The sequence below is a fragment of the Talpa europaea genome (genome assembly GCF_964194135.1).
Source record: "Talpa europaea genome assembly, chromosome: 12".
NCBI classification, from domain to species: Eukaryota; Metazoa; Chordata; class Mammalia; order Eulipotyphla; family Talpidae; genus Talpa; species Talpa europaea.
In genome coordinates, this window is record NC_140079.1 from 79062560 (window position 1) to 79088638 (window position 26079).

Sequence of the window (26079 nt, forward strand, 5' to 3'; positions counted from 1 at the left end):
GAGCCCAATTGATCACCTTGCCCCTTTGTGGTTAGTGTTCATTGTGTCCACGAGACATTTGGGTCCTTCAGCCAAATCTATAAACAGATTTTATTTGAAACCCCTCATCCCTGAGCACTCAGCCAGGGCCCTGACCATATTGTCCTTGATGCCAACCTCTGCCAGCTGGCCCTGGGCCCTGCTTTGCTCCCACGAGCCCCTTCCTTGTGACTGAAGCCCCTGCCCCCTACCCTCCAACCTGTAGGCTGGATTGCCACCAACATGTGGCAGAACTCTCAGCCCATGTGGTTCTCAGGGGCCAGCCTCCTGCCTGCACTTCCTGCCACGATGCTACTCCCAGGATCGGGCCCACTGTTCGCCCTGGGGCACTGGGCTCAGACAACCTGGCTTGTCTCTCAAGGCCCACCTTAAGGAACACTTAGCTGGATGCTCCTCTCCAGTTCCCTTTATTATGGGTTGGCTTGTGTCCCCCAGGTTCATTTGTGGAAGCCCTAACCCCCAATGTGACTGTACTTGGAGATGGAGCCTTTGAAGAGTTAATAAAATTAAATGAGTCATAAAGGTGGATCCTGATCCAGTAGGACCACCATCCTCTTAAGAAAAGGGAGTGAAACCAGGAGTGTGAACTCAGATAAAAGAGGTGGTGAGAAGGGGCCACCCAGAGCCCAGGAGAGAGGCTCAGGAGAAGCAGCCCTGCCCATGCTTTGATCTCGAATTTCCAGGCACCAAAACTGTGAGAAAATAAATGACTATTGTTGGAGTTCTCCATCCGTGGTGTTTCCTTATGGCAGGCTGAGCTGACTAATGCAACCTACTCCTTCCTGAGTGGGTTTCTCTTTCCTTCTTTGTGGATTGGGTTGGATTCTCCCAGTAGTAAATCCTAAAATGGATTTGAGTGGGAGGAGATGGCAGGAAATGCCAGAGAGGGGCAGGGAAGGGAAAGAGAAAGAACGTCTTATCAAGCAGGCAGCCCCTGGCGACCTTGCCATGGGAACCAGTCATCACAGCCGAGGTCAGGGGGTGGGTGTCCATCCTCCACGTCAGTCACCACGGGACCTGCCCTGTGCATGGGCCAAGGAGTCCTTAGGCGGAGGACCTCTGGGGCCTGGGCATGGAGGATGGAGGAGCCAGTGAGCAGAGAGGGGTGAGGGCTAGGGGTGGGGGTACTACAGTGTCTGCCACAGTATCTCTCCCAGGTTGGGAGACAAAGTCTTTCTGCTGAGGGCAGAAGGTCCCAGTCTGTCTGCAGATGCCACCATGTACTGCTCGGGTCGCTGCCTTTCCTCCATTCTCCCTCCCAAGCAGGACTGGGTGGCCCTTCTCTGACCCCTGCGGAACACCATGCATGTTAAACCACAGGCAGTGCCATCATCCCCAATTTTGACACTCACTGCTTATCCATCTGCTTTCCTTTCTGGGTGATGAGTTCTTTCTATTTATTCCTTCATTGGCTCATTCATTTATTTTTTTTTTAACTTTTATTTTTTTAAGATATATTTATTTATACAAGCACTGGGTACAGTCAGAAGCGCGGGAGGGTGAGAGAATTCACCAGAGCCAGAGCGGGGAGCAGAGCAGGCAGAAGGACCGAAGTACACTGCTGAGGGGAGCAGCGGGCGGCAGGAGAGGTCTGTGCGCCATGTGGGACCCTCCTCCGGTGGCCGGGGAGCAGCCGGGGATCGAACCAGCGCTGCAGAGGCTGCGGGCAGCTTCGCAACCCAGAGCTCAACCACTGTGCCACCGGGGAGGCCCGGCTCATTCATTTAACAAAACTTTTTAATGTCCTCTGCACCGTGCCAGATGCTGAGATCCAGAGGGAACAGACAGATGTGGTCTTGCCATCAGAGCGTAGGTTTGAGTGGAGAGGGTAGACATCAAGCAGAAAATGATTACCTGTAAATTATTAATTATACCTTCCTTTAAAGAAAGTGACCCTTGGGCCTCCCTGGTGGCGCAGCAGTTGAGCGCTGGGCTGCAAAGCTGCCCGCAGCCTCTGCAGTGCCAGTTCGATCCCCAGCCGCCGGCAAGGGTCCCACATGGCACGCAGACCTCTCCTGCCGCCCGCTGCTCCCCTCAGCAGTGTACTTCGTCAGTCTGCCTGCTCTGCTCTGGCTCTGGTGAATTCTCTCACGCTCCCGTGCTTCTGACTGTACCCAGTGCTTGTATAAATAAATAAATAAATCTTTAAAAAAGAGAGAGAGAGAGCGGCCCTTGTGTTAGGGCTGAAGGACAACCTACTGGTTATTCTCTCCTTTCCCATTCATGCCTGCAATTCGTCATTTTCCATCCTCCTCCGCCCTGCTCAGACCTCCAGGGACCGCATTTTCAATCCTCCTGATCCTCTGGCTGCCCTCCCCAGATGCTGACTTCTGCTTCCTCCTACCTGGCTACCTGGCTATACATTTCTCCTCCAGCGCCATGGGGTCTCGCAGCTGCCTGGGCTCTTAGTGTTGTTCTTGCCCAGTCCTTCAGGTCTAAAGCTAGAAGCAGCTCCCTACCATTGCTGGCGTTGGGTGCCTCACCACACCTTGCTTGCCCCTGCACCCTGCCCCACATCTCTCTACACACTATTTTCATTCAAGTGTTTTCCTTGACTCCTGTGCATCCGCCATGTGTTTCCTACTGGGATCCTGACAGGAGGGGAGAAAAAAAAGACAATTAGACTAACAGGATAGAAAAGGCATTCCAGGAAGAGTGCATGGCATATGCCCTGGCAAGAGGCAGCAGGGATAGTCAAGGGCTGGAAGGAAGCCAGCAAGGCGGGGGCAGAGAGCTGGAGAGGTAGGAGGAACGTGATGTTGCTGGGGAGGCCGGCCAGGGCTGGATTGTGTGGGACCACGTTCAGCAGCTAACACTGGGGCTGACAGCACACCAGGAACTGTTCTGTAGTGTTTCGCCGGCATGAGCGCTTAACAAAGCCCTTTTATGGCAGGTCTATTACTAGTCCCTTTTTATAGATGGGGAAACTGAGGTGCGCTCATGAGTGGTGAGGACAGGGTCTGAGCAGGTCCGACTCCCAAGCTCATCCTCTTTATCCCTAGACTTGGGGGGTAGATCTGGCTTTTTGCAGGTTGATGCTTGCATAACTGGGGGGAAACTCTTAAAAGAAAAGAACACAAAGCTCCCAAATGAAGCACAGAGCTCTAGAAGGGCAGTGCACAGGCGGGGGCCTGAGGTTGGGGTTCCCTAACCCTCGTGGTGAATCCCCTCGACTGCTGTGTAGTGCACATGACAAGCATCTTCTTTATCCTAAACACAATGGACAGGCATTAGGAATTATGGGAGTGATGATATTAGAGAAGGAATTTATTAATTTATACCCCCCATGGAACAGGGAGGGACAAGGGTGTGGAAAACCAGTAAGAAATTTCCTGCTTGCTTTTGACATCTTTGTACAGTGTCTGCAGTCCTTTCGTTCCACATATGTCTCTGGAGTTCTAGCCAGGAATCCAGTCCTTCAGTCCTTCTGTCCAATACTCTGGACATGCAGGGTGGACAGAACCCAGCCCTGCCTTTACCAAAGCTGAGTGAATGGAATTGACCCCCCTGTGTGTTTTCCAGGAGAACCTAAGCAGGGAAGTCGGGGGAGAGGCCAGAGGAAGTCTGGGGTAAGTTAGAGGATTTCCCCACCCCTGGGCAGCAACCCCAAGAAGTAGGCAGTGTCCTGGTTTGGGTCTGGTAGAAGCAGAGGGGGATCAGGAAAAGAATAACACATTTTCTGGGGCCTCCCTGGTGGCGCAAGCAGTTGAACGCAGCGTTGTGAAGCTGTCCGCAGCCTCTTCAGTGCCTGTTCGATCCCCGCTGACCTCAGAGCAACCCACATGGTAAGCAGACCTCTCCTGTCTTGCCCGCTGCTCCCCTCAAGCAGTGTATTTCATCAGTCTGCCTGTTCTGTTCCCCCTCTGTCTCTGGTGAATCTTCTCACCCTCCTGCACATCTGGCCTGTACCCCTGCCCTTGCTAATTTGGCCTTATTGTCTAAAAGTTTCTTTTCATTTTATTTAAATCATTTGTTTGATTTTTCCTGTATAACACATAGGAGTAAACTCAAATAGTATTTGTCTTTCTCCATCTGATTTATTTCACTAAGCTTGATACCTTCTAAACCCTCCCAGATTGTTGCAAATGACAGGATTTCATCTTTTTTCGTTTGTTTATTTGGGAACAAGACATAAAAAGGAATCCTTTATTCCTCTTCTCTCCCTGGCGGGAGAGCAACTCACAAGAATCCCTTGCAGGGCCTCCCCGATGGCGCAGCAGTTGAACGCTGGTTGTGAAGCTGTCCGCAGCCTCTGCAGCGCTGGTTTGATTCCCGGCTGCTCCCCGGCCATCGGAGGAGGGTCCCACATGGCGCACAGACCTCTCCTGCCGCCCGCTGCTCCCCTCAGCAGTGTACTTCGGTCCTTCTGCCTGCTCTGCTCCCCGCTCTGCCTCTGGTGAATTCTCTCACCCTCCTGCGCTTCTGACTGTACCCAGTGCTTGTATAAATAAATAAATAAATAAATCTTTAAAAAAAACAAACAAACAAGAATCCCTTGCAGGCCTTGAGCTTCAACAGAAATGCAAAGGTGCCTGAGTTTTACAACTTGCAATTGTGATTTTTCTAGACAGATGTGCCAGAGGTGGTACTTTCAGATCAATCGGTAGCTGCTACGTTCTCCTTCTTGTTTCATGGCAGGAGACAGAAGTACTTCTTTTATGTTATTTGAGTCTGTGAGAAACATGGTGAGGCGGTCGATGCCCATGCCCCAGCCACTTGTAGCGGGCAGCCTGTATTTCAGGGCAGTACAAAAGTTTTCATCTGCGAACATGGCCTCATCATCGCCAGCGTCCTTGGCCTTGACTTGTTCTTCAAAAAGCTGGTGCTGCCGCACTGGATCATTCAGCTCGGTGTAGGCATTGAATATTTCCTTCTTCATGACAAACAGCTCAAACCTCTCAGTCGAACCCTCTTTAAAACGTTGCCATTGGTCAACAGGCTCGTTATCTGCGGGTGATCACAGATAAACATAGGATTGATGCAATTCACTTCCAGTAACTCCCCAAAGAGCTTACCAAGGATTCTGGCTGTGGTGTGAGGTGATGGACATGCAATAGCTTTTGCAACACAGATATCAAGAACTTTCTGAGTTTCTTCAGTTTCAAAAAGGCATGTTTCCAGCAGTTTCACACCCAGGGCTTTCTCAAGCTCTTCTACCATGTTTGTTCTCTGGAAGGGTGGGGTGAAATTAATCTCAATGGCTGGGCCTTCTGGGCCATCTGAGTGGTAGGTGGCCTTGTAACAACCTGTAATGTGCTTCACCATACCTGAGATCATCTTCTCTGTGAATTCCACGAGGTCGTGATAGTCTGCATAGGCCATGTAAAATTCATAGGTGGTGAACTCAGGATTGTGAGGCAAATCAATTCCTTCATTCCGGAACTGGTGTCCAATTTCATAAATCTGGTCGATGCCACCAATCATCTGGCATCTGGTCGATGCTTCTAGCATCTTATGATAGAGTTCTGGGGCAATTCTCATGTACAAATTCATATCCAGCTCATTGTGGTAGGTGATAAAAGGATTGGCCATGGCTCCTCCTGGGATGACGTTCATCATGGGAGTTTCAATCTCTAGGAAGCCCAACTCATCCAAGAAACTTCTTATAAATGTGATGATCTTAGAGCAGATGATAAATTTCTGCCTCACAAAGTCTGACGATACCGTGTCTCTGACGATACCGTGTCTCCTTATCTTTGAGGCCAAAGTGAAGATGACGTAATATATGCAAGCAAGGAGACAGCAGCAGGATCTCATAGGGAATGATGCTCAGCTTACCCTTCTTCGTTTTCCCAGGATTCCCCTGACTCCAATTATGTCTCCTCGCTGCCACAGTTTGTTATTGATATGAATAAATTCTTCCTCTGATTTATAATTCCTGGAATTGGCCATGACTTGCAACTTGACCCCCCTCTCCTCGAAGGTCATAGAAGACGAGCTTTCATCCAGAAGCTCTTTTGGCATGGATTCTACCTGGCACTTTTAAGGTGATGTCAGTCAGGTGATCTCCAGGTTGCAGGTGATTGTATTCCTGGAGGAACTGAGTGAGCGAGATATCTACATGGAATTTGTGTGGGTACAGGTCTTCCCCTTTGACTTTCAGTTGGTGGACTGCTCGACTGCGGATCTTGTAGTATTGATTTGGTTCCAGGCTCTCTTCCTCAGCAGCCACTCCATTGTCAGAGGTGTGGTTGGTGGCAGCGGTTGCAGCCTGACTTAGTTTCTTCTCACTGAGCTCCTTCTGCTTGGCTTCTTTCTTCTCAGCTTTCAAGCGTCTCTTTACCTCATTTTTGCTCAGTTTCGCCTCACCGCCATCCACTTTCTCCTCGGCCCCGTGCACCGTGGCCATCTTCCCCGCCTGCCAGACCAGAAAGGGATGAAGTTCACAGCGCGAATTCCAGATCACCGTCGGAGGCCCCAACCCTTCTGGGGGGAGAGTCATCTTTTTTATTTAATAGCTGAATAACTTACATTGCGTGTATCTACTGCACCTTCCTGCTGTGTCTATCTGTGCATTGACAGGCACATAGATTGTTCCCAGCTCTTGGCTGCTGCAAATAATTCTGCAATAAACATGAGGGCACATCAGTGGGGGGAAAATTGCCCAGAACTGAGACACAGGGATTTTATAGAATTTCTATTTTTAACATGTGAAGACTCCACATTGCTTTCTACAGCGGCTGCACCAATTTACGTGCCTGCCCACCATGCATAAGGACCCTGCTCCCCAGTACTCTCCAACATTTGTTGAAGAATGGCCTTCTCACAGGTGAGAGGCAATCAATCAATCACTCATTGGGGTTTTTCTTCTTCCCCTTTCATCCTCAAAAACAGGTTCAGTGGGGGAGGTGACTTTTTCAAGGTCACATAGCCAGTAGGTGGTGGAGACAAGGTTCAGAGCCTGGTGGGATTCCTGCTGGGCCTGTCCTGTCTCTGGGCCTCTTAGTGTCTTGCCCTGCCTGCTACCCTGCAGAAGGACTCAAACCTGGCTTGCTGCAGGCTCCGTCCTGGAGCCAAAACAACTGGGCGATTTGGGTAGGCTATCAAAGCGGAGAGCAAACACTGACCTGGTATATAAGATGGGGTGCCTATCGAGGCTTCAAGGGCTGGCAAAATTTCAAAGCAGCAATTCCAGAAGGGAGTTGCAATCACTTCCATATAAACACAAGAACAAACCACTGATTGCTTTTCCCGTTCTCAGGAAACCTCCTGAGAGGTTTCCCGTTTCTCAGGAAACCTCCTGAGAGGTTACCTCGGGTGACTGTCAGATAGGGGTCCCTGGGTGACAGTGTGACCAGGTCACACTCACAGCATGCTGATGGGAGGCATGTGATGTAGAAGTTAGGGAGTCAGGAGGAAAATTATGAGGATTCCAGAGAAAGGTAGTGGCAAAAGTCTTCTCTAAAATTGGTTATATGTATTGGCAGATCTGTTTTGGCCACTCAAAAATGAAGTGGAGGTGGAATTGCATAGGAGCCCAGGCAGGAGGGGTGGGTGGGTGAGCCTGGGTCTCCACATTGTCCTGTTTGGCCTGAGCATTCCAGGAAAGAGACTACATACGCTTGTGTGGTCAATAACAGAATAATCTCCCCAGAGATTGGCGTGTGTCTCTGGCAGAATGCAGGGTTGAGAGACTTGGGCACACAGCTTTCAGGGAGACCTTCAAACTTCATGACTTCTGAAGGGGTTTTCTGGAAATGGGCACGCCTGCAATTCTGGGAAGCTAGTTCATTACCGTTTAATAAAGAGGTCAAGTTGGAGAAAGAGCTCTTGGAATTCTTTGCAATAAATAGCTTTGCAAGGCTAAGACCTAGAACTAAACTAGGACCATTCTGGAAACAAAACCAGCCCCTCCCAGCAGGTCTTCTGAGAAAGAAGCAAGGATGGAGAAGAGAGGAGCGGTGGCCTTTCTGAAAGAACTGATCTGCTGAAGGGGACACCTGGATAGCGACTCCCCTGGACACTGTCTGCTGAGAGCCCTGGATAGAGACTTGTTGAACCCAGTAGGAGAGCTGGCTGGGGAGGCAGTGCAGAAGTGAAAAAGTCCAGAGGAGCAGAAAAAGAGATTTCCAAGAGGAGGGGAAAGAAAAAGATAAAGTTCTGAGAAGTTTGAAAGCCTTGAACAAGTATAAAACTTTATGATGTCCCGTCTTTATCTTGCCACAGCTATCTGGAATCAGAACTGTGCTCACTAGTGGACTCTGCCCCTGGGCAAGGAGTCTGGAGGCAGAAGTCTCCATCTGGATGCCCTCAAAGTCTATCCATGTTATCATAAATGGAAGATTTTATTCCTTTTTATGCTGAGTAATATTCCATTCCATTCCATACAGGCACAAACACACACACACACACACACCCCCCACATTTCTTTATCCACTTGTCCATTGATGGCTGCTTGGTTTGTTTCCATGTCTTTAGCTATAAGGAACTTGGGAGTGTAGATACCTCTGAGGTGGTATTTTCATTTCCTTTAGGTAAATACCCAGAAGTGGGATTGCAGGGTAGCTATTAATTTTTTAAAAAGATTTGTTTTATTTATTTATGCATACAAGAACTGGGGTACAGGCCAGAGGTGTGGGGAGCGAGAGAATTCACTAGAGACAGAGTGGAGACAGAACAGGCAGACTGACTAAAGTACACTGCTGAGGGGAGCAGTGGGTGAGATAGGAGAGGTCTGCTGCGCTATGTGGGTAGCTCCCTGGCTGGGATGGAACTCAGGCCACAGTGGCTGGCGATAGCTTGACAGCACTGAGACTTTAACCTCTGTGTCACTACGGAGGTCTTAGTTTTTAATTTTTTGAGGACTCTCCATATTATTTTCATAGTGGCTGCACCAATTTAGGCAGTTTTTTCAAGAATGCAGATTTCTGGGCCCCTTCCCAGCAGGGTAGACATTCCATATAGGGCGGGGAGCCAGAATCTGCATTTAAAAGCAGATGCTGATTCTGAAGCTCAGGTAAGACTGAGAACTGCTTTTCTGGGTCTTTTTTTTCCTTTTCTCATCCCTGGGACTCAAGAACTCTCTGTGCTCTCTTCCTCGCCCACTCTTGGATTATAATTGTACTTCTTGATATACCATCCAGTTGCTTACGATAGAGCTTTTTTTTTTTTTTTTTTTATAGAGGCATGCTTTATTTATTTGTTTTGCTGGTTTGTTTGTTTGTTTTGTTTATACATGCACTGGGTACAGTCAGAAGCGCGGGAGGGTGAGAGAATTCACCAGAGCCAGAGCGGGGAGCAGAGCAGGCAGAAGGACCGAAGTACAGTGCTGAGGGGAGCAGCGGGCGGCAGGAGAGGTCTGCGCGCCATGTGGGACCCTCCTCTGGTGGCCGGGGAGCAGCCGGGGATCGAACCGGCGCCGCAGAGGCCGCGGGCAGCTTCGCAACCCAGCGCTCAACCGCTGCGCCACCGGGGAGGCCCACGATAGAGCTTTAAACTCAGTTTTAATAAATCACAGGACAGGCTTTGTTGGAGGCAGGGTATCTCCAAATGAGGATCAACTTTGGCTTAACTTGGTCACAAAATGAACCCAGTCCTTCCCTGACCACAGCCAACTCCTGATGCCCCCTTCTCTGGAATGACTCCTTCCCAAGGTAATTTGAGAAAGGGAGCTTGTGGCTCAGTGCATGTGTTGGTGTCCTGCCCAGGCAAGAGGGTGTCACCTCCCAACACTGCCTGGATATCTATGGCCAGGACTCACGTTCCAGAGCAAGATCTGGTAGAAACAAGCCAGGATTTCTAGTAGATTACTCAGATGACCCAAAGTCATCTCTCCCATCAGTGCTTTCTTCTCTAGAGGCATTTAATGACCATGGGAGAAATGACACAGGAGAAAGCAGTGGACACAATCTGAAGAAATGTCCACAGAAGCATCAGTGGGACTATTATGGCCAAAAGACCACCTTCCTCTTCTCTGCCTCCCAGCCAAGCCACCAGCTTTTGGTATGGACCAGGCATGGAGAAAATTGCCACCCAAGCACCAATTGCCTTATTTGTCCTCATGACTAACCCATGAAATAGATACTTCTTTTCTTTTTAAGACAATCTTTTCAGTGCTTTTTTTTTTTAAAAAAAAAGATTTATTTATTTGGGGCCTCCCTAATGGCTCAGGCGGATGAGCGCCCTGCTGTGAAGCTGTCCGCAGGCTCTGCAGTGCGGGTTCGATCCTGGCCGGCCAGCGAGAATCCCACATGGCACAGTAGACCCTTCCTGTCAGGCCCGCTGCTCCCCTCAGCAGTGTATCTCGGCAGTCTGCCTGTTCTGCTCATCACTTTGTCTCTGGTGAATCCTCTCACCCTCCCGCGCATATGGCCTATACCCCAGTTCTTGTATAAAAGTAAATTAAAAAAAAAAAGTTAAAGATTTATTTATGCTTACAAGAACTGGGCTACAGGGAAGAGGTGTGGGAGGTGAGAGAATTCACCAGAGACAGAGTGGGGAGCAGAACAGGCAGACTGACTGAAGTACACTGCTGAGGGGAGCAGCAGGTGAGACAGGAAAGGTCTGCTGCGCCATGTGGGTCAGCTCCCTGGCCGGGATTGAACTCATGCTGCAGAGGCTGTGGACAGCTTCATAGGTTGCGTCTTAACCCCTTGTACCACCAGGGAGGCCCAAAAGAGATACTTCTTTGAAGCCCATTTTACAGATGTGGAAACTGAGGCCAGCAGACAGTTGGATTCCTTCAGTTTCACACAGACAAAAACTAAGGATACTGGGGTCAAACCTAAGTCCAAGTTCATTCTCTCTCTCTCTCTCTCTCTCTCTCTCTCTCTCTCTCTCTCTCTCTCTCTCTCTCTCTCTCTCTCGTCTTTTAAACTATTTTGGCTTAGATTCCCCCAAGAGCAGACCCCAAGCCATGCATTCACGTAATTTATGTAATTGCTGCAGAGACACTGACAAGGAGGATAGACAGTAACCAGGCACGTGTTGCCAGCTGCTGATTGGGAAACTACAGGCAGAATGTCTAGAGTAGAACTCGTGAACTCACGGCCCGAGTTGCAGCCAAGAGTGAGGGGCCCGCTCTCACTGGCCAGTGATGGGGGGCTGCCTAGGGGCTGCACATTCCCTGCCACTCTCTGGTCTGCCACAGAGTGACCTTTGGGAGGAAGTGTCTGGCCCAGGTGAGACACTGCTGGCTTTGGGAGAAGTCAGGAGCACAGTGAAGTGGTATGGCCGTAGAAAAGGCGGTGGGCAGCACATTGACAGCTTTTATTATACTCATTTTTATTACAAAAAGGATAAATACACAGTTAAAAAGTTCAAAAACATAGAAAAGTACTGACGAAGTTGTGTGTCCTCTACCCAGGACTCTAGTCCTGACTTGCCATAGGCAACTGCTCTGGAGAGTCTGTGTGCTCATCGGGTTGCAAATCATGTGTGCAGCTGCCTCTCAGACAACATGGGTTTGAACTGTGGGGGTCCCCACATAGTGGATCTTTTTCGGTAGATACAACTGACCCTCCATATCTGTGAGTTCCCACAGAGTCAACCAAGCTTGCATGTCTATTGGTGAACCTGAGCATTCAAGCCTCTCAGATTTGGAGAGGCAAATTTTGGGGAGAGAAGGTCCAGAAACCAACCGTTATACCCCACCACCCATGCCCACCAAATGACAACTTTGTTAGGTTTTGGGGGAATCAAAAATCACATGAGGATTTTCAATCCCCTAACCTTCCCATTGTACAAGAGTCAGCTCTGCATTTGGCAGGGCAGGGGTGGGGGCAGAAATAGGATCACACAGCACTATCCCTTATGTACCTTGCTTCTTTTTTTGCTTAAAAATATATCTTGGTATAGCAGGATTGGTATTAAACTCATTCAACTCTTGACGTGTGTGTGTGTGTGTGTGTCTGAGGGGTGTATTTTTCTCTATAATTCTTTGAAGCCAGAGACCATTTTTTAAAATCTTATGACCCCCTATACATGTAACAACTTCCTATGCAACAAGGTGATCTATTGAAAATTTTGAAAACATTAACTGAATCCAGGAGTGCATGTGAGTTTTTCAAAGTTAATAACAGTTTCCCCAAGAACAGACTAGACCACTCCTGGATGCCCTAGGCTCAGACTTCACCCCTCCCGGTCTCAGCTAGATTACTCAGGGTGCTCTTGGGGACAAGCACTCCAATGCTCACAACCCTAACATCCAGGGGAGACAAGGAAGGCAAGACACAACACCCTCAAAGGGGGAATCACATTTTACTCAGATTGTCATTTGAGGAAAGCAAGTATGTCTGCATTCTTTACAACAAACCACACAGATTCTCACGCATAGGGGGAAGAAAGCTCGGGTCCTATCTCCTCAAAATGTGGGGAAAGACCAACCTTAAAGGCAGAGCAAATCGTTGTCCCCCAAACAGCATGGAACAAGTCATATCACAAAGTGGAACATCTTGTAGAAGCCGTAGCTTCACAAAAGAATTAAACTACTCAGACTGGCCCCTCATCCTGATCTTCCATGTCCCTTGCTTTACAAAAAGCAATGACTCCTGACAACTTTGTTAATCATAGCCCATGAGAAGCAAGCACTTGGAGCGCTAGAAACGGGGCAAGCCTGGAGCATCTCCAACATGCCAGATGGGTCTCCAGCCTTACATGGACAGACAGACTAAGGAGTAAACAGGGTCTCTCATGTGCACCTGCACTCAGAGGGAGACTGGAAGTCAGAGAAGGGGCAGCTCCAGTTCAGGAAGACACAGAGCTGCCACCACCCTCCTTCTGGAACCTTCTCCCCCCACTCAGGGAAGGCCAGAGCCACGCTCCAAGCAGCAGGCCTCCGCTGCCTGGGGACTTTTATGGACTAGACATATCCCTTGAGAGTGATGCTAAGAAACAGGAACATTAGTTCTTCCCCTAAATGTGCTGGCTCACCAGACCCCAAGTGGCCTGGCAAGGAGCGAGGCCTGGGCTGGAGCTCAGGGCGGAGGGCCAGGGACTTAGATGGAGGGGCTGTTGCAAGGGCGTCTCAGAGCACTGACTGTGGCAGCCATCGGCGCAGTCCCAGCGGAGGTCTTTCTCCTCTTGGCATCCAGATTCTTCATGTACCTCTGGACCCAATGGTCCTCAGGGTTGCCACAGAACTTCTTGCCCTTCTTGGTGGTGAAGCTGTGGGAAGAATGACAGGGCACACTGAGACCTGGCTGGGACATGAGGCCACTTTATGAGGAGGTGGGCGCGGAGGCCCAAGGAGGAAGACTTATTGCCTGGCCTCCTCGCGAGCGCTGCTGTGACGTCTGTCTGAGCATCTGTCTCTGCTCCAAGCTCGCGTTCAGCAGCCTACCTGTCTGACAGGGAGGGACAGATGGATGCAGGGAGAGACACAATCTTTATCCACAGAGAAGGGGGGAGAATAGAAAATGCATTGAATATCCTTAAGACAAAAGTGGGGGGGGGGGCTCCCTACTGGCGCAGGCGGTTGAGCGCAGCACTGCGAAGCTGTCCACAACCTCTGGTACCAGTTCGATCCCCACCGGCCACGGAGCAGCGCACATGGTGCAGCAGACCTCTCCTGTCGTGCCCACTGCTCCCCTCAGCAGTGTATTTCGTCAGTCTGCCTGTTCTGTTGCTGCTCTGTCTCTGGTGAATCCTCTCACCCCCGCACATCTGGCCTGTGTCCCGGTTCTTGCGTAAATAAATAATAAATTTAAAAAATCTTTAAAAAGAAAAAAGAGAGAGAGAGAGAGAAGTGGGGAGCCTCCTTCCAGGTGCAACCAGGACCTGGCCCATCAGGAAGCCAGAGCCAGGAGGGTGCAGTGAGGTGCTATCTCCCAAGCTGGCTCTGAGCTTGGGGTGCCAGGCCACGGACATGGGTCTGGTGCCGTTGGGGAAAATTTTCTAATATCACGTTCCTCTGACATGTCACTGTTTGTAAAGTGTGTTCACACCCACTGCCTTTTGTAAAGGCAGCACTGAACTTATGTGACATCCTGGGTGACTTTGAGCAGGTGACTTCTCTGAACTTCAGCTGCTTTCTCTAAAATGGCGATAGCCATCTCTAGCCATGGACTGTTTGAGAGGCTTAGTGAAGATAATGCTGTGGGCCTCCCCGGTAGCACAGTGGGTTGAGCGCAGCACTGTGGAGCTGTCTGCAGCCTCTGCAGCACAGGTTCGATTCCTGACCACCCAGGGAGAAACCCACATGGTGCCGCAGATCTCTCCTGCCTCACCCGCTGCTCCCTCAGCAGTGTCCTTGGTCCATCTGCCTGTTCTGCTCCCTGCTCTGTCTCTGGCGAATTCTCTCACCCTCCTGCACCTCTGACCTGTACCCCGGTACTTGTGTAAATAAATGAATCTTGAAAATAAAAACATAATGCTGTTTGCCCCAACATGCCTAGTGTACACTTAGGGCTCAGTGGGCAACGGCTGACTCTAAATCTCCCTCCTAGTGTTATGGCTGAGTAAACTGAGGCCCAGAGCGGTGACATGACTTCCCCAGGGTCACAGGGCTGGGCTCTCTGACTTTCTGCCTCAGTGACATTGTAAACCCAAGTCTCCCAGACCCCTCCCATCAGGGACTCAGAGGGGAGGTACTTACATCACCCCCGCCTTGGGGCAGACACTCTTGCTGGAGAACTGGTAGCTGACTACTCGGCTCTCAGGAATTCTCTTGGAAATGAAGCTCATGCAGCAGGTAGAGGGGATGACCACGGAGTCTGTGGGGGGTGAGAGGAGGAAGAAAAGGGTCATTTTCCTTCTCAGGCTTCCCTAAACTCTGGGCTTCGGATATGAGCCCAGCCCAACACTAAGCACCTCCACACCAGCCACTGAGCGGTTCCCTTCTCTGTCTGGTTCCCTTCCAGTAGCAGGTCGGTCAGTCTTCATCCTCCACTATATCATCCCAGCCACACTCTTGCCCTCAGACAACTGTCCTTCTGAGAGATCCCCTATCCTGCCTGGGAGATCCCAGAAGTCTTACCTGCAGGGGCAAGGCAGTGGGCACACAGGGCCAGGAGCAGGAGGATGGAGACAAGGGTTGTGGTACCTGCCATGACCTGGAGAGCAGAGAAGGCAGCGCTGAGCTCAAAACTGGGGTGCAGGAGGGCCTCCTTGTTGGCACAAGGGGTTAAGACACAACCTCTGAATCTATCTGCTCCCCTCAGCAGTGTATTTCAGTCAGTCTGCCTGTTCTGCTCCCCACTCTATCTCTGCTGAATCCTCTCACCCCCACACCTCTGGCCTGTAGCCCAGTTCTTGTATGCATAAATAAACAAATCTTTAGAAATCTGGGGTGCAGGAGAAGAGGGACTGGGGACAAGGGGCCTGGTTCCCTGTGGAACACCCTAATGTCTTTCTGCCCTTTATAGGGGCAGCTAGGAAGAAACACTCACCCCCTCTCCCAGACTTCCTTGAAAGCCTTGATCCCTCTGAGGTTGAAAGGGGAAGTTGGTGCCCAGCTGAGTCAGGGATATTTGGGGTGTTCTGAGAAAGGGCTGGGGGAGGGGAGCATTGCCTGTGCCGTGCAAAGTGCAAAAGTGCCAGATACAGAGTCAGAGGCCTGCTGAGGATCCTGGCCGGGCTGCTCACTCCCTGTGGGGTCCTGTGTAAGCCACTTGCCCTCTGAGCCTCAGCTTCTTCAGTTGAAAAGGAGGACAGTCATCCCATCGCCATTCATTCATTCATTCATCATGTTCCAACTCTTCATTAGCATGTGCTGCTTATCAGACTTCTGGTGGGGGGAGAGATCTGCGGTCAAGTGTAGGAACAAAAGCCATTGCGAATGTTGACCAAGGAGTGGGGCGTACACCTGTGTCTCCTTGGGCCCCCTCACCTGTTTGTGCACACCAGCTCTTGGTGACCTGGCATTCCCGGCCTCAGGCTTCGGGCCACCCAGCCCACGGACGCTAGGAAAGCGAGCAGTGCCCAGAAATGCACATCCTCCACAGCAGCCCTGGCAAGTGTCTGCTGGAAGGATGCAGGCTCCAGGGCCAGCCCGACCCTCCTGCCCACGAGTCCCGAGGTTGAGTCTGTTACCCTCCGTGAGGTGAGACTTTGTGAGTCTCCTTGTCTTCCACGTCCACTTCCCCCATCCTTGTTGGTTCCCCTGGGAACACTTCCTAGTGAATCGTTTGCCTAATAAATCAAATCCCCTTCTCAGGATCTTCCTGAGACAAGGGGTTTGCGTGGGACACTGAGGAACATAGGAAGAACCGCCGCTTCTGCTGGGATGAAATTGGAAGGCACATTTAACGTGGGCAGCTGTGCTAAGGGTGGGTGGGAGGCAGCATAAGCACTCCGGACTTCCCAGATCATAACCATCAGTTCAATTGTTTGGGATTGAAGTGACTTGTCAGACTGAGTGTGATGGTACCCACTTGATTCAGACCCCTATTCTGGGATCCAGGGCAAAACCCCATGTTTTGAGACTCATGTCACTGCTGCCTTCAGTCCCCAAGCCCTCCCTCCCCTCTACTCCCTGTCTTCTTCATGCACCTCTCTGGGAATGCTCTGTCTTCTCTGCTCACTTAGGGGAGTGGACACGCACCTGTCACCCTGGTGACTGCGGGTTCTGTATTAGTGTCTCCCACTTGAACATGAGCATCCTGAGGTCATTGCCTCATTTCCATATGCACCAAGTCTGGAGAAGCTCACCTGTCCCAGGGCCAGTGTTTATAGGACGATGGAGAAAATCTGAGTCACGGCCTCTGGACCAGGGAGTCCCGGGCCACCCAGGGACTCCACCCGGGTGACTGGGGTCAGCCTATGGCCAAGGGGCAGGCCACCTGGTCCTCTGCCGGGGCAGACCCATGTCAGGAGGCCAGCGACACTAGCCTTCTCTACAGAGTGGAAAATGCTGGAGCCCTACTCATGAGCTCATGATATCGCACCTTTGTCTCATCAGCAACATCACTGCTCACTGGGCAGAGCACGGGGAGAACTGAAAGAGAAGCCCTTTACTCATTAGGGATTTGCATGATTCTATTTTGACACCCCGTTCTATATTTACTCCTCAGCAACTCAGAGGGGATAGCCTGTCTTCTGTCTGGGTTTTCTGACTCGGTGCAGCCTGGGAGTGGGGTGCGTCAGAGAAGGGAGAAGTGCAGGCATGACAGCATGCAGGAGACAGAGCTGAGCCGACGGGTGGCACAAGGAGAAGCCATTGCTGCCCCATGTTGCAACCAGAGTGGGAAGGCGGGAGGTCACTGAGTGGGAGGACTTGCGGTGAAGAGTTCTCCCCACCCTGAGTAAAAAATGCCCTTTAGATGCTTTTCTGAGGCCTCCAAAAAAAAAAAAAAACAATCTTCATGCTCTGCCCAGGGAAGTAGGCAGGGCAGGTTTTACCAGCCCTATTTCGCAAAGGGAGACAATGAAATCTACAAAGCCTAAGTGACTAACACCACTGCAGAACTATGTATCCTGGTTCCCAGGGGGAATGGGCACTCTCACTTGCCTGAGCCAATAGCCAGAGTGATTGTCAAGGAAGAGTAGGTGGAGGATTTCTAGGAAAGCAGATTAGAAAGGGATGGTGGGGGTAAGGAGCAGAAGGAACAAAAAGGAATGGGAGGACCAGGAAGTTGGGGGGGCGGTGTGCAGAACAGCAGGTACAGAGGGCAGATGGGAGGGGAATGAGGGGCTGGAGGGAGAGAGAGAGGGAAGTGAGACTGGCCCTACCCCCAAGCCTGGCTCTTGAGCAGAGCTGCCCCTGCCAGTGGTGGCTCCTCCTCTGCCCACAAGTGAGGCGGTGGCCAGAGCTGCTCCCCCCTAGTGCAGGGATTGCACCCTCAGGGGGGACACACGCGTGGCCATTGTTCATTTTCATCTAAACATGTCTTGTTATGGTTGCCCTCTCTGATAGGGGGTTTCCTATTTCTGGTAGTAATTTTCTCAGAGTCAAAAATATGAGTTGACCAAAAAGAAAAATTGCAGAATAAATGCTATGCGTGGGACCGAAGTGGTGACGGTGCCTCAAGAATATCCGAAGTCTGGGAAACCTGTCCCGTCAAGGTGATCTCTGAGGGCCTTTCTTCCTCACATGGACCTTGAAGCAGACACTGGAGAGGAGGCAGCAGAGGGCTGGGAGAAGAATAAGCACCTGGGAAAAGAGGAGAAGGTACAGGAAGCAGAGAGGAGGGAGCCCTCGCCCTGCCCCACACAAGGGCAGCAGGGGCCGCTGTCCTGGGCCCCTCCCGGCTGAGCCACGCTGTGAACAATGATGTAGCAAAGGACCTAAAGCTGTGAAGCTGGACCACTAAACTTGGGGTGAGCCAAAGGGGGGCGAAGGGCAAAAAGGCACATTCCAATGAGAAGAATTGGAAGGAGTGGACTGTTAGCTTGCAAAAGAAATGACTTCAAATATTTGAAGAGCTGAAAGGGAGCATTGGATGGTGGCTCTAAACAGTGCAAAAGGAGACCACAGGCAAAGGCTGGTGCTGTCAGGACAGGAGGAGGGGCAGCAGGCAGGCAGAGCCCAACTTGCCTCGAAATTGGTATCTTAAGCCCCTCAGCTCCATGAATTCTCTACATTTTATATGCAAGAAAACTGAAGTTTAGGGGTCAGAAAAGGATGGTGCTGACATTTGAACTAAGTTCTATCTAAATTCAAGCTCACTGGTGTTTCTCATCCTTGGAGTTCAGCCTTGATCTTGAGGTGGTGGCACGACCCACAGCTTTGTGGTGCATTTCACAAGGTCAAATCTGTGGCCTGGTTTTGTAACTGGATGCACTGGCAGGAGAGGTAGGAAAGGGGTAGAACTAGGGAAGCTGCCTGGAGTAGCCGTCCAGAGGAGGAACAGTGAAGGGCTGGGGCAGGGGCCCTGGGAAGATGCAGTTTGACTCTACTTGGAACATTAAATCCACCTTACAAGGCTAAAGAGAGAAAGTGCAGAATCTGAGCACTCCCCATTGAGATGCCATTCCTCTACCCCAGTGCATGCCAGGTCGTGGGTAAGAACACCTGAAGGTTTCCTAAGACCTACTTCTTGGAAATCAGCCCAGAACCCACTTTTTTAAAGCCTCTCCTTAAATCCTTAGAAGACTGGCTAGTAGCCATCACCATGTAGGGCCACCTTCTGGACCTGACAGTCACCAGCCAGGACTGAAATCTTAGCTCAGCTCTTTAGCTGTGTGACCAGCCTAACTTGACTCCTCCAGCCCTCACTGAATATCCTCATCTAAAGGAAATAATACCTACCTCTTTGGTTATTATAAGGATTGAATAGGATGATTGGTATCAAGTGCTTGGCTCCCTGTCTAGCCCGGATCAAGTCCCTCATAAATGGTGGCCAAATTCTTATTTTTGTTGTTTTGTTACAAGTTGCTAATAAGCTCATGAACTGATTAAACAATCCATAGGCTCTTTGGTGAGCTTTACTGTATTATAACATTGAATCTCATCTTTGCAATATGACCCTGTGGAGCAGATATTATTAATTTCATTGCACTGAGAGGTAAAGTACCTGGCTTATGGTCACACAGTCCCTGCCTCCCTCTCCAAACCCAAACCACCCAGGCAGTGTGTTAGAAATATGAGGAGAGAAAAACTAAGCGAGAGGGAAAGATGGACCAGCTGGTGCTAAAATTCATATGAAATTGCATGAAACCCCAGAATGCCAAAACAATTTTGAAAACAAAGGACAAATTTGGAAGAATAACACTCCTGAATTTCAAAACTTATTTCCAAACTAAAGTAATGGAGAAAAAAAATAAATAAATAGAATTAAGTAATGGAGACAGTGTCATTAAGAGTGCCATGTAGATCAGTGGTATAGAACTGAGAGACCAGAAATAAACCCTCACATTTATAGCAAATTAGTTTTTGACAGGAGTGCCAAGGCCAAGGTCCTTAAATAGTTCCTTGAAACTGGAGATGCCAGTAAATGAAGTTGGACCTCTGTCTTGCACGGTATACAAAAATCAACTCAACATGGATCAAAACGCTAAGTGTAAGAGCTAGAACTATAAAACTGTTGGAAGAAAACAAGTGTAAATCTTAATGAGCTTAGATTTAGTAATAGTTTCTTTAATACACACCAACAGCAAAAACAAGCAAAGAAAAATAGATAAATTGAACTTCATTAAAAATAAAACCTGGGCCTCCCCGGTGGCCGCAGCAGTTGAGTGCTGGGTTGTGAAGCTGCCCGCAGCCTCTGCATCGCCTGTTCGATCCCCAGCAGCTACCCAGCCACTGGAGGATGGTCCCACATGGCGCGCAGGCCTCTCCTGCCGCCCACTGCTCCCCTCAGCAGTGTACTTCGGTCCTTCTGCCTGCTCTGCCTCCCGCTCTGGCTCTGGTGAATTCTCTCACTCTCCCTCACTTCTGACTGTACCCAGTGCTTGTATAAAAAAAAAAAAAAATTAAAAACTGTTACAATTGAAAGGACCCTGTCAAGAAAGTGAAAGCCAGCCACATAGTGGGAGAAAATATTTGAAAAATCATCCAATAACTCTAGTATCCAGAATATATTCTTTAAAAATTAATGTATCTCCACAGTTAAATGAAGAGTAATCCAATTTTTTTAAAGATATATTTATTTTTATACAAGAACCGGGGTACAGGTCAGATGCGCGGGAGTGTGAGAGGATTCGCCGGAGACAGAGCGGGGAACAGAACAGGCAGACTGATAAATACACTGCTGAGGGGAGCGGCAGGCGCAACAGGAGCGGTCTGCTGCACCATATGGGATTCTCGCTGGCGGGTCGGGATCGAACCCACGCTGCAGAAGCTGCGGACAGCCTCACAGTGCGGTGCTCAACTGTCTGCACCACCAGGGAGGCCTGACGAGTAACCCAATTTTAAAATAAGTAAAGAATTTAACTAGTTGTTTCTTCAAATGGCCAATAAACCCATGAGAAGATGTTCAACATCATTAATCATCAGGGAAATTCATATCAAAACCACAATGAGATAGCACTTCACACCTACCAGCTTGGCTATAAAGAATGACAATGGAAAATAACCAATGTTGACAAGGAAGTGGAAATCCTTGTACATTGTGGTGGGAGTGTAAGGTGGCGTAACCAATGTGGACAAGTTAGTATTTCCTCAGAAAGTTGAACTTTGACAGGAACATGACCCAACAATTCCACTCCGAGATACATCCCTTAGAGAACAGAAAACATGTTCACACAGAAACTGGTATAAGAATGTTCACAGCAGTTAGGGGCCTCCCCGGTGGCACAGCGGTTGAGCGCTGGGTTGCGAAGCTGTTCGCAGTCTCTGCAGCGTCTGTTCGATCCCCGGCTGCTCCCCGGCCACCGGAGGAGGGTCCCACATGGCGCACAGACCTCTCCTGCCGCCCGCTGCTCCTCTCAGCAGTGTACTTCGGTCCTTCTGCCTGTTCTGCTCCCCGCTCTGGCTCTGGTGAATTCTCTCACCCTCCCATGCTTCTGACTGTACCCAGTGCTTGTATAAAGAAAACAATCAAAGAAATAAATAAATACATGAATAAAACATGCCCCTATTAAAAAAAAAAGGGACTATTTAAAAATATATATTAAAAAAAAAAAAGAATGTTCACAGCAGCATTAATCATAACAGCCAGAGAGCGGAAGCACCCGTCATTGGATGTACAATGGAATTGTGTTCCACCATGAAGAGAAATGAAGTATACCCCCAAAAAAGGATGAAGTACTGATACATGGAATATGTTAGGTGACAGATGTAGCATTCCATTTACAAAAAATGTCCAGACTAGGTAAATCCGTAGAGACTTTAAAGTAGATTCCTGGTTGCCTGGGACGGGGGGAGGAGGGAGTTGGGAGTAGTGGAAAGATTCTAGAATTAGATCGTAGTAAGGGTTATACAATTTGTGAAAATATCTCTCAACTGTACACTTTGAAGGGGCTAAAATGATGAACTTATTGTTATGTGGATTTTATCTCAATTAAAGATTAAAGAAAGGGTCTCCCTGGTGGCACAAGGGATTAAATCACAGCACCATGAAGCTGTCCTCAGCCTCTGCAGCACGAGTTCGATCCCCAGCTGGCCAGGGAGCAACCCACATGGTGCAGCAGACCTCTCCTGCCTGACCCGCTGCTCCCCTCAGCAGTGTATTTCAATAGATCAGCCCTCTCTCTTCCCCACTCTGTCTCTGTTGAATCCTCTCAGCCCCACCCCTCTGGCCTATACCCCAGTTCTTGTATGCATAAATATATAAAAATAAAATCTTTTTTTTTAATATAGACGCATGTTTTATTTATTTATTTATTTGTTTGTTTGTTTGTTTATACATGCACTGGGTACAGTCAGAAGCGCGGGAGGGTGAGAGAATTCACCAGAGCCAGAGCGGGAGCAGAGCAGGCAGAAGGACCGAAGTACACTGCTGAGGGGAGCAGCGGGCGGCAGGAGAGATCTGAGCCCATGTGAGACCCTCTTCCGGTGGCCGGGGAGCAGCCGGGATCGAACCGGCGCCATAGAGGCCGCGGGTAGCTTCGCAACCCAGCGCTCAACCGCTGCGCCACCGAGGAGGCCCCAAAATAAAATCTTAAAAAATGAAAGAAGAGAAATCGAGGAAACTTTCAAAATGTTTATTCATTTGGTGGCACCTTAATGGCTTTATTAAGGCCACTCCCAGTCTCAAAGACCTCACCTGCCTCCTTTATGCAGCCAACGGTCTGACTTATCAGACTGGCCCCTGATAGGGCCCAGGAAAGTGGGGAGCAGTGGGTTTTCCCCCAGTGCTCCCCTACGCCGGCACACCTTCTGACAAGCCAGAAAAGGAAACTCCCTGCAAAGAGTCCCCTGGCGGAGTTCTTAGACTGCTGAAGATTCAGACCCCCCTTCTTTCTTGATCTTTCTCCCCTGGAGACAGACCCCCCTTAGACCAAGTGTCTCCTTGCTCCCTCTATCCTACCTCATATGCATGTGACTTTCTACTCTAAAGAAAGTCAGTAAAAGATGTTCACTCTACACATAAGTGACTGATAACTACTTAAAATAAGAGGCTTCTTGTATTCTAGGCTTCTGCAAATGAGGACAATTAGAGCCATTTTCTCACATTTGGAGAAAGCATTGAGCATGTGCAAAGAGGGAAGGAATGGATGAACAAAAGGACTTCAGAAGCAGGGATACCTATGCCTCACATGCACATACACGCACAGATCATTGTGTGCACGTGTGGGGGTGGGGCCACTCATGAAAGAGAAGATTCCATACACAGAAGCAAGTCTGGTGCAAAGCTCCTTGAGGCTGTTGGTTTGGGGTATCAGAAGTTCTAAAGGCCTCCTCATGCAGAGCCAGCAAGGCCGTGGGGGGAGGTCTGGGCATCCTGTAGATGACCAGAACAGGAAGACCCTTAGGAAATGTCTGTCCCAATGTTTTCCATGGAAACTGGAGGCCAAGAGACACGGCACACATCCAAATGCCCCACCCTGCTCACGTCCCAGATGAGACAGCCTGGCTGGGTGCTGTGGGAAGGGTGCAACACTGGGGGCCAACTGTCTTGGGGGTGAGGCCTGGCTCCTGGCCCACTGACTGGAAGATGGGCTTTTGAAAGCCACCTTTCCTCTTTTTGGAGTCTCAGTGCGGGGCTGCATTCCAGGCCCCCCTTTCATGACTTGATGACCAGGTCAGACCCCATCAGCACCCCTTCAGGTATTTCCTTAAAGCCCCAATTGGTTTTTTGGAACTCATTTGATTCTCTTATTATCCTCCTTTCACAGGTGAGGGAAACCAAGGTTCAGAGAGATTAAATGACCCAAAACCATGATGCAGCAAGGCCAGTCTGGCATCTTTCTGGTAGAGAACCTCTGCCCTTACCACGGAGCCGGGCAAGTCTACACTGTCGTGTTGGTGCCCATGCCAACGCCTTGTGCCCCTTCCTCATTAGCTCTCAGACCATCCCTTCCTTCTGACCCTCACTGCCAGCACCTCCACCCAGGCTCCATCAGGGCCCTCCTGCATCCTGCTCCAGCCTCCTAATTCAAGGCAGCTGAAGACAACAAGGTCTGGGGACATGGCAGGAAGGCACCAGAAGGATGTGTGGCCCTTACAATGGAGCACAGAGGACTCAGGAGAGCAGGTTAGGAGTGACACTGCCACCTGTGGCACCTTCCTCACATGCTATCCCTCATCAGCTAAACCTAGCCCCAACATACACAGACCTAGAGGACTAGGAACAGGAGGTGGTTCTGGGAGCCACTTACTTGGAGGTGACATGCTCAGTGCCAAGTGCAGAAGTCTGGGGTGGCAGGGGCAAAGGGAGGAGTGGAGGGGTCTCCCAGCCAGGGAAGGGGAGCTCCTGCACATCTCACCTTTGCTTGACTGGGAAATTCAGGAGCCCAAGTTTCATGGGGACTTCTGAGACGTTGGCTTCATGCAATATGCAGACCTTCACAGGTGCAGATGCTCAAGGTGTAGGATTGTGCCTGTGGGCAGGCTGGACTTCTCCCACACACGCCCCAAGTCATCTCCCGGAAAGGGTGTGCCTGAGCTGGGCAGGTAGAGATGGATGGGATAGGTGGCAGCTTTGGAGTGCCTTGCCCTTTGTCTCCTGACGGGAGGGCTGCCCACATCTCATCTTAAACAGGAACAGGAGGGCACAGGTATTGACTGAAGCTGAGGACACTGCTAACCAGCCAGCCAGTCAGGATGGTGAACTGGGGCCACCACAGCCCAAGGGGACCTAACAAACTCCCTTCTATGTCTCTGAATTATTGCTGCTTTGAAGATGTTGGAGCACCAAAGGGAACATAAATGGGGACAAGAGGCAAAGCTCAAAGGAGGAAGACATTAGAGGCGTGCAAAGCCGGAGACAGACTGACCACCTTCGGTGACAGTGAGATTCCTTACCAAGGGGGAAATGCACACAGCTCTTGGCGGACCTCTAAGTAGGAAAGTCAAACTTCAAATGAGGGTGTCCCATCCAGCCCAGGGAAGGACCCATGTCAGAATCGACGTATAAGAAAGACTGGCAAGACAAAAACATGAACTAATAATTACAACTTAGCATGGCAAGGCATCAGGCCAAGAACTTGAGAGGTAGTTAGGTCTGTGTTCAGATCCTCGGTTTTGTCATCTGAGATATGGGGATGAAACGTTCTGCTTCCAGTGCATTTTAAAGAGAGAGTGGGCCACTGTACATAATGTTCCTGGCCCAGTGCCTGACTGGCAATAAATGTTAACAAGGGGCAGTGATTGCCCCAGGAACCTGCAGGTACAAAGTGTTCTGGGAAGGCAAAGCTAGATGTGGCTTGGTGCAGGGGATCACACAAGCTTCAGAGAACTCCTAGGGGTCAAGGGCATCCTGGGTGAGGGGGAAGAGCATGGGCAGGGGAATGTGACTGAGTTCCAAAAGGGAGGTGGTGAGGTTGGGAGATTGGGGATGGGGATGGCACCGGATGTCTCACGTGTCCCAAAAGCAACTAGTGTGTCCTTCCTTACTATCTGGAGAAGGCACTATTGTCCCCGCCCCAAGTTTAATAATGTCTCTAGCTTTGTTGATGCTTCCTATTTAACAACTCCCTGACCCATCCATTCCATCTCAACTCCATTCTGCTGCCTCTCATTTTACCTCCCCCCAAAGAAACCTCCTTCTAAAATGTAAACCGGTCCAGGTCACTCCCCTCCCTGTCTTCAACAACAACCAAACTCCATTTACTGTCTCTTTATCACCATAAATTTTACCATTTTTTTATTTAAATTTTATTTTTATATTCCCCATACAATTACAACCCCCTTATTTTGACCCCAAGCCCTCCTTTCCCCACCCCCCACCCCCCATAGAGTGTCTCTGGTTCATAGTTGTTTGTTGATTTTGGTATTTTCTTTCTTATAGTTATTCATTTTCCTGGTCCCTTATTTAAGTTTTCCAGATTCCTGCTATGAGCGAGACCATCCGGTATTTTTCTTTTTCTTTCTGGCTTATTTCGCTGAGCATGATCCCTTCCAGCGCCATCCATGTTGCTGCAAATTGCATGTGTTTATTTTATTTGAATTCTGAGTAATATTCCATGGTGTATATGTACCACATCTTCTTGATCCAGTCATCTATTTTTGGGCGTTTGGGTTATTTCCAAAGTTTAGCTATTGTAAACAGTGCTGCTATAAACATAGGGGTACAGGTGCTCTTTGGAATTGATGTTTCTGTGTCCTTTGGGTAAATACCT

General features: G+C 49.7%; 1 protein-coding gene and 1 pseudogene across 2 annotated transcripts; both read right to left on the reverse strand.

Annotated features, from left to right (window-relative positions):
• Positions 1-4602: 4602 nt before the first annotated feature.
• LOC311180803 (lysine--tRNA ligase-like) lies at positions 4603-6388 on the reverse strand (annotated as a pseudogene). The gene has a single exon. The product of its transcript is annotated as a lysine--tRNA ligase-like (transcript).
• A 6586-nt stretch (positions 6389-12974) lies between these two features.
• Positions 12975-15026, reverse strand: CCL24 (C-C motif chemokine ligand 24; the record flags this gene model as incomplete). Its single annotated transcript, XM_084250151.1, has 3 exons — positions 12975-13143; positions 14573-14690; positions 14954-15026. The coding sequence occupies 3 exons, from the start codon at positions 15024-15026 to the stop codon at positions 12975-12977; spliced, it is 360 nt and encodes a 119-aa protein (XP_084106277.1).
• Positions 15027-26079: the final 11053 nt, after the last annotated feature.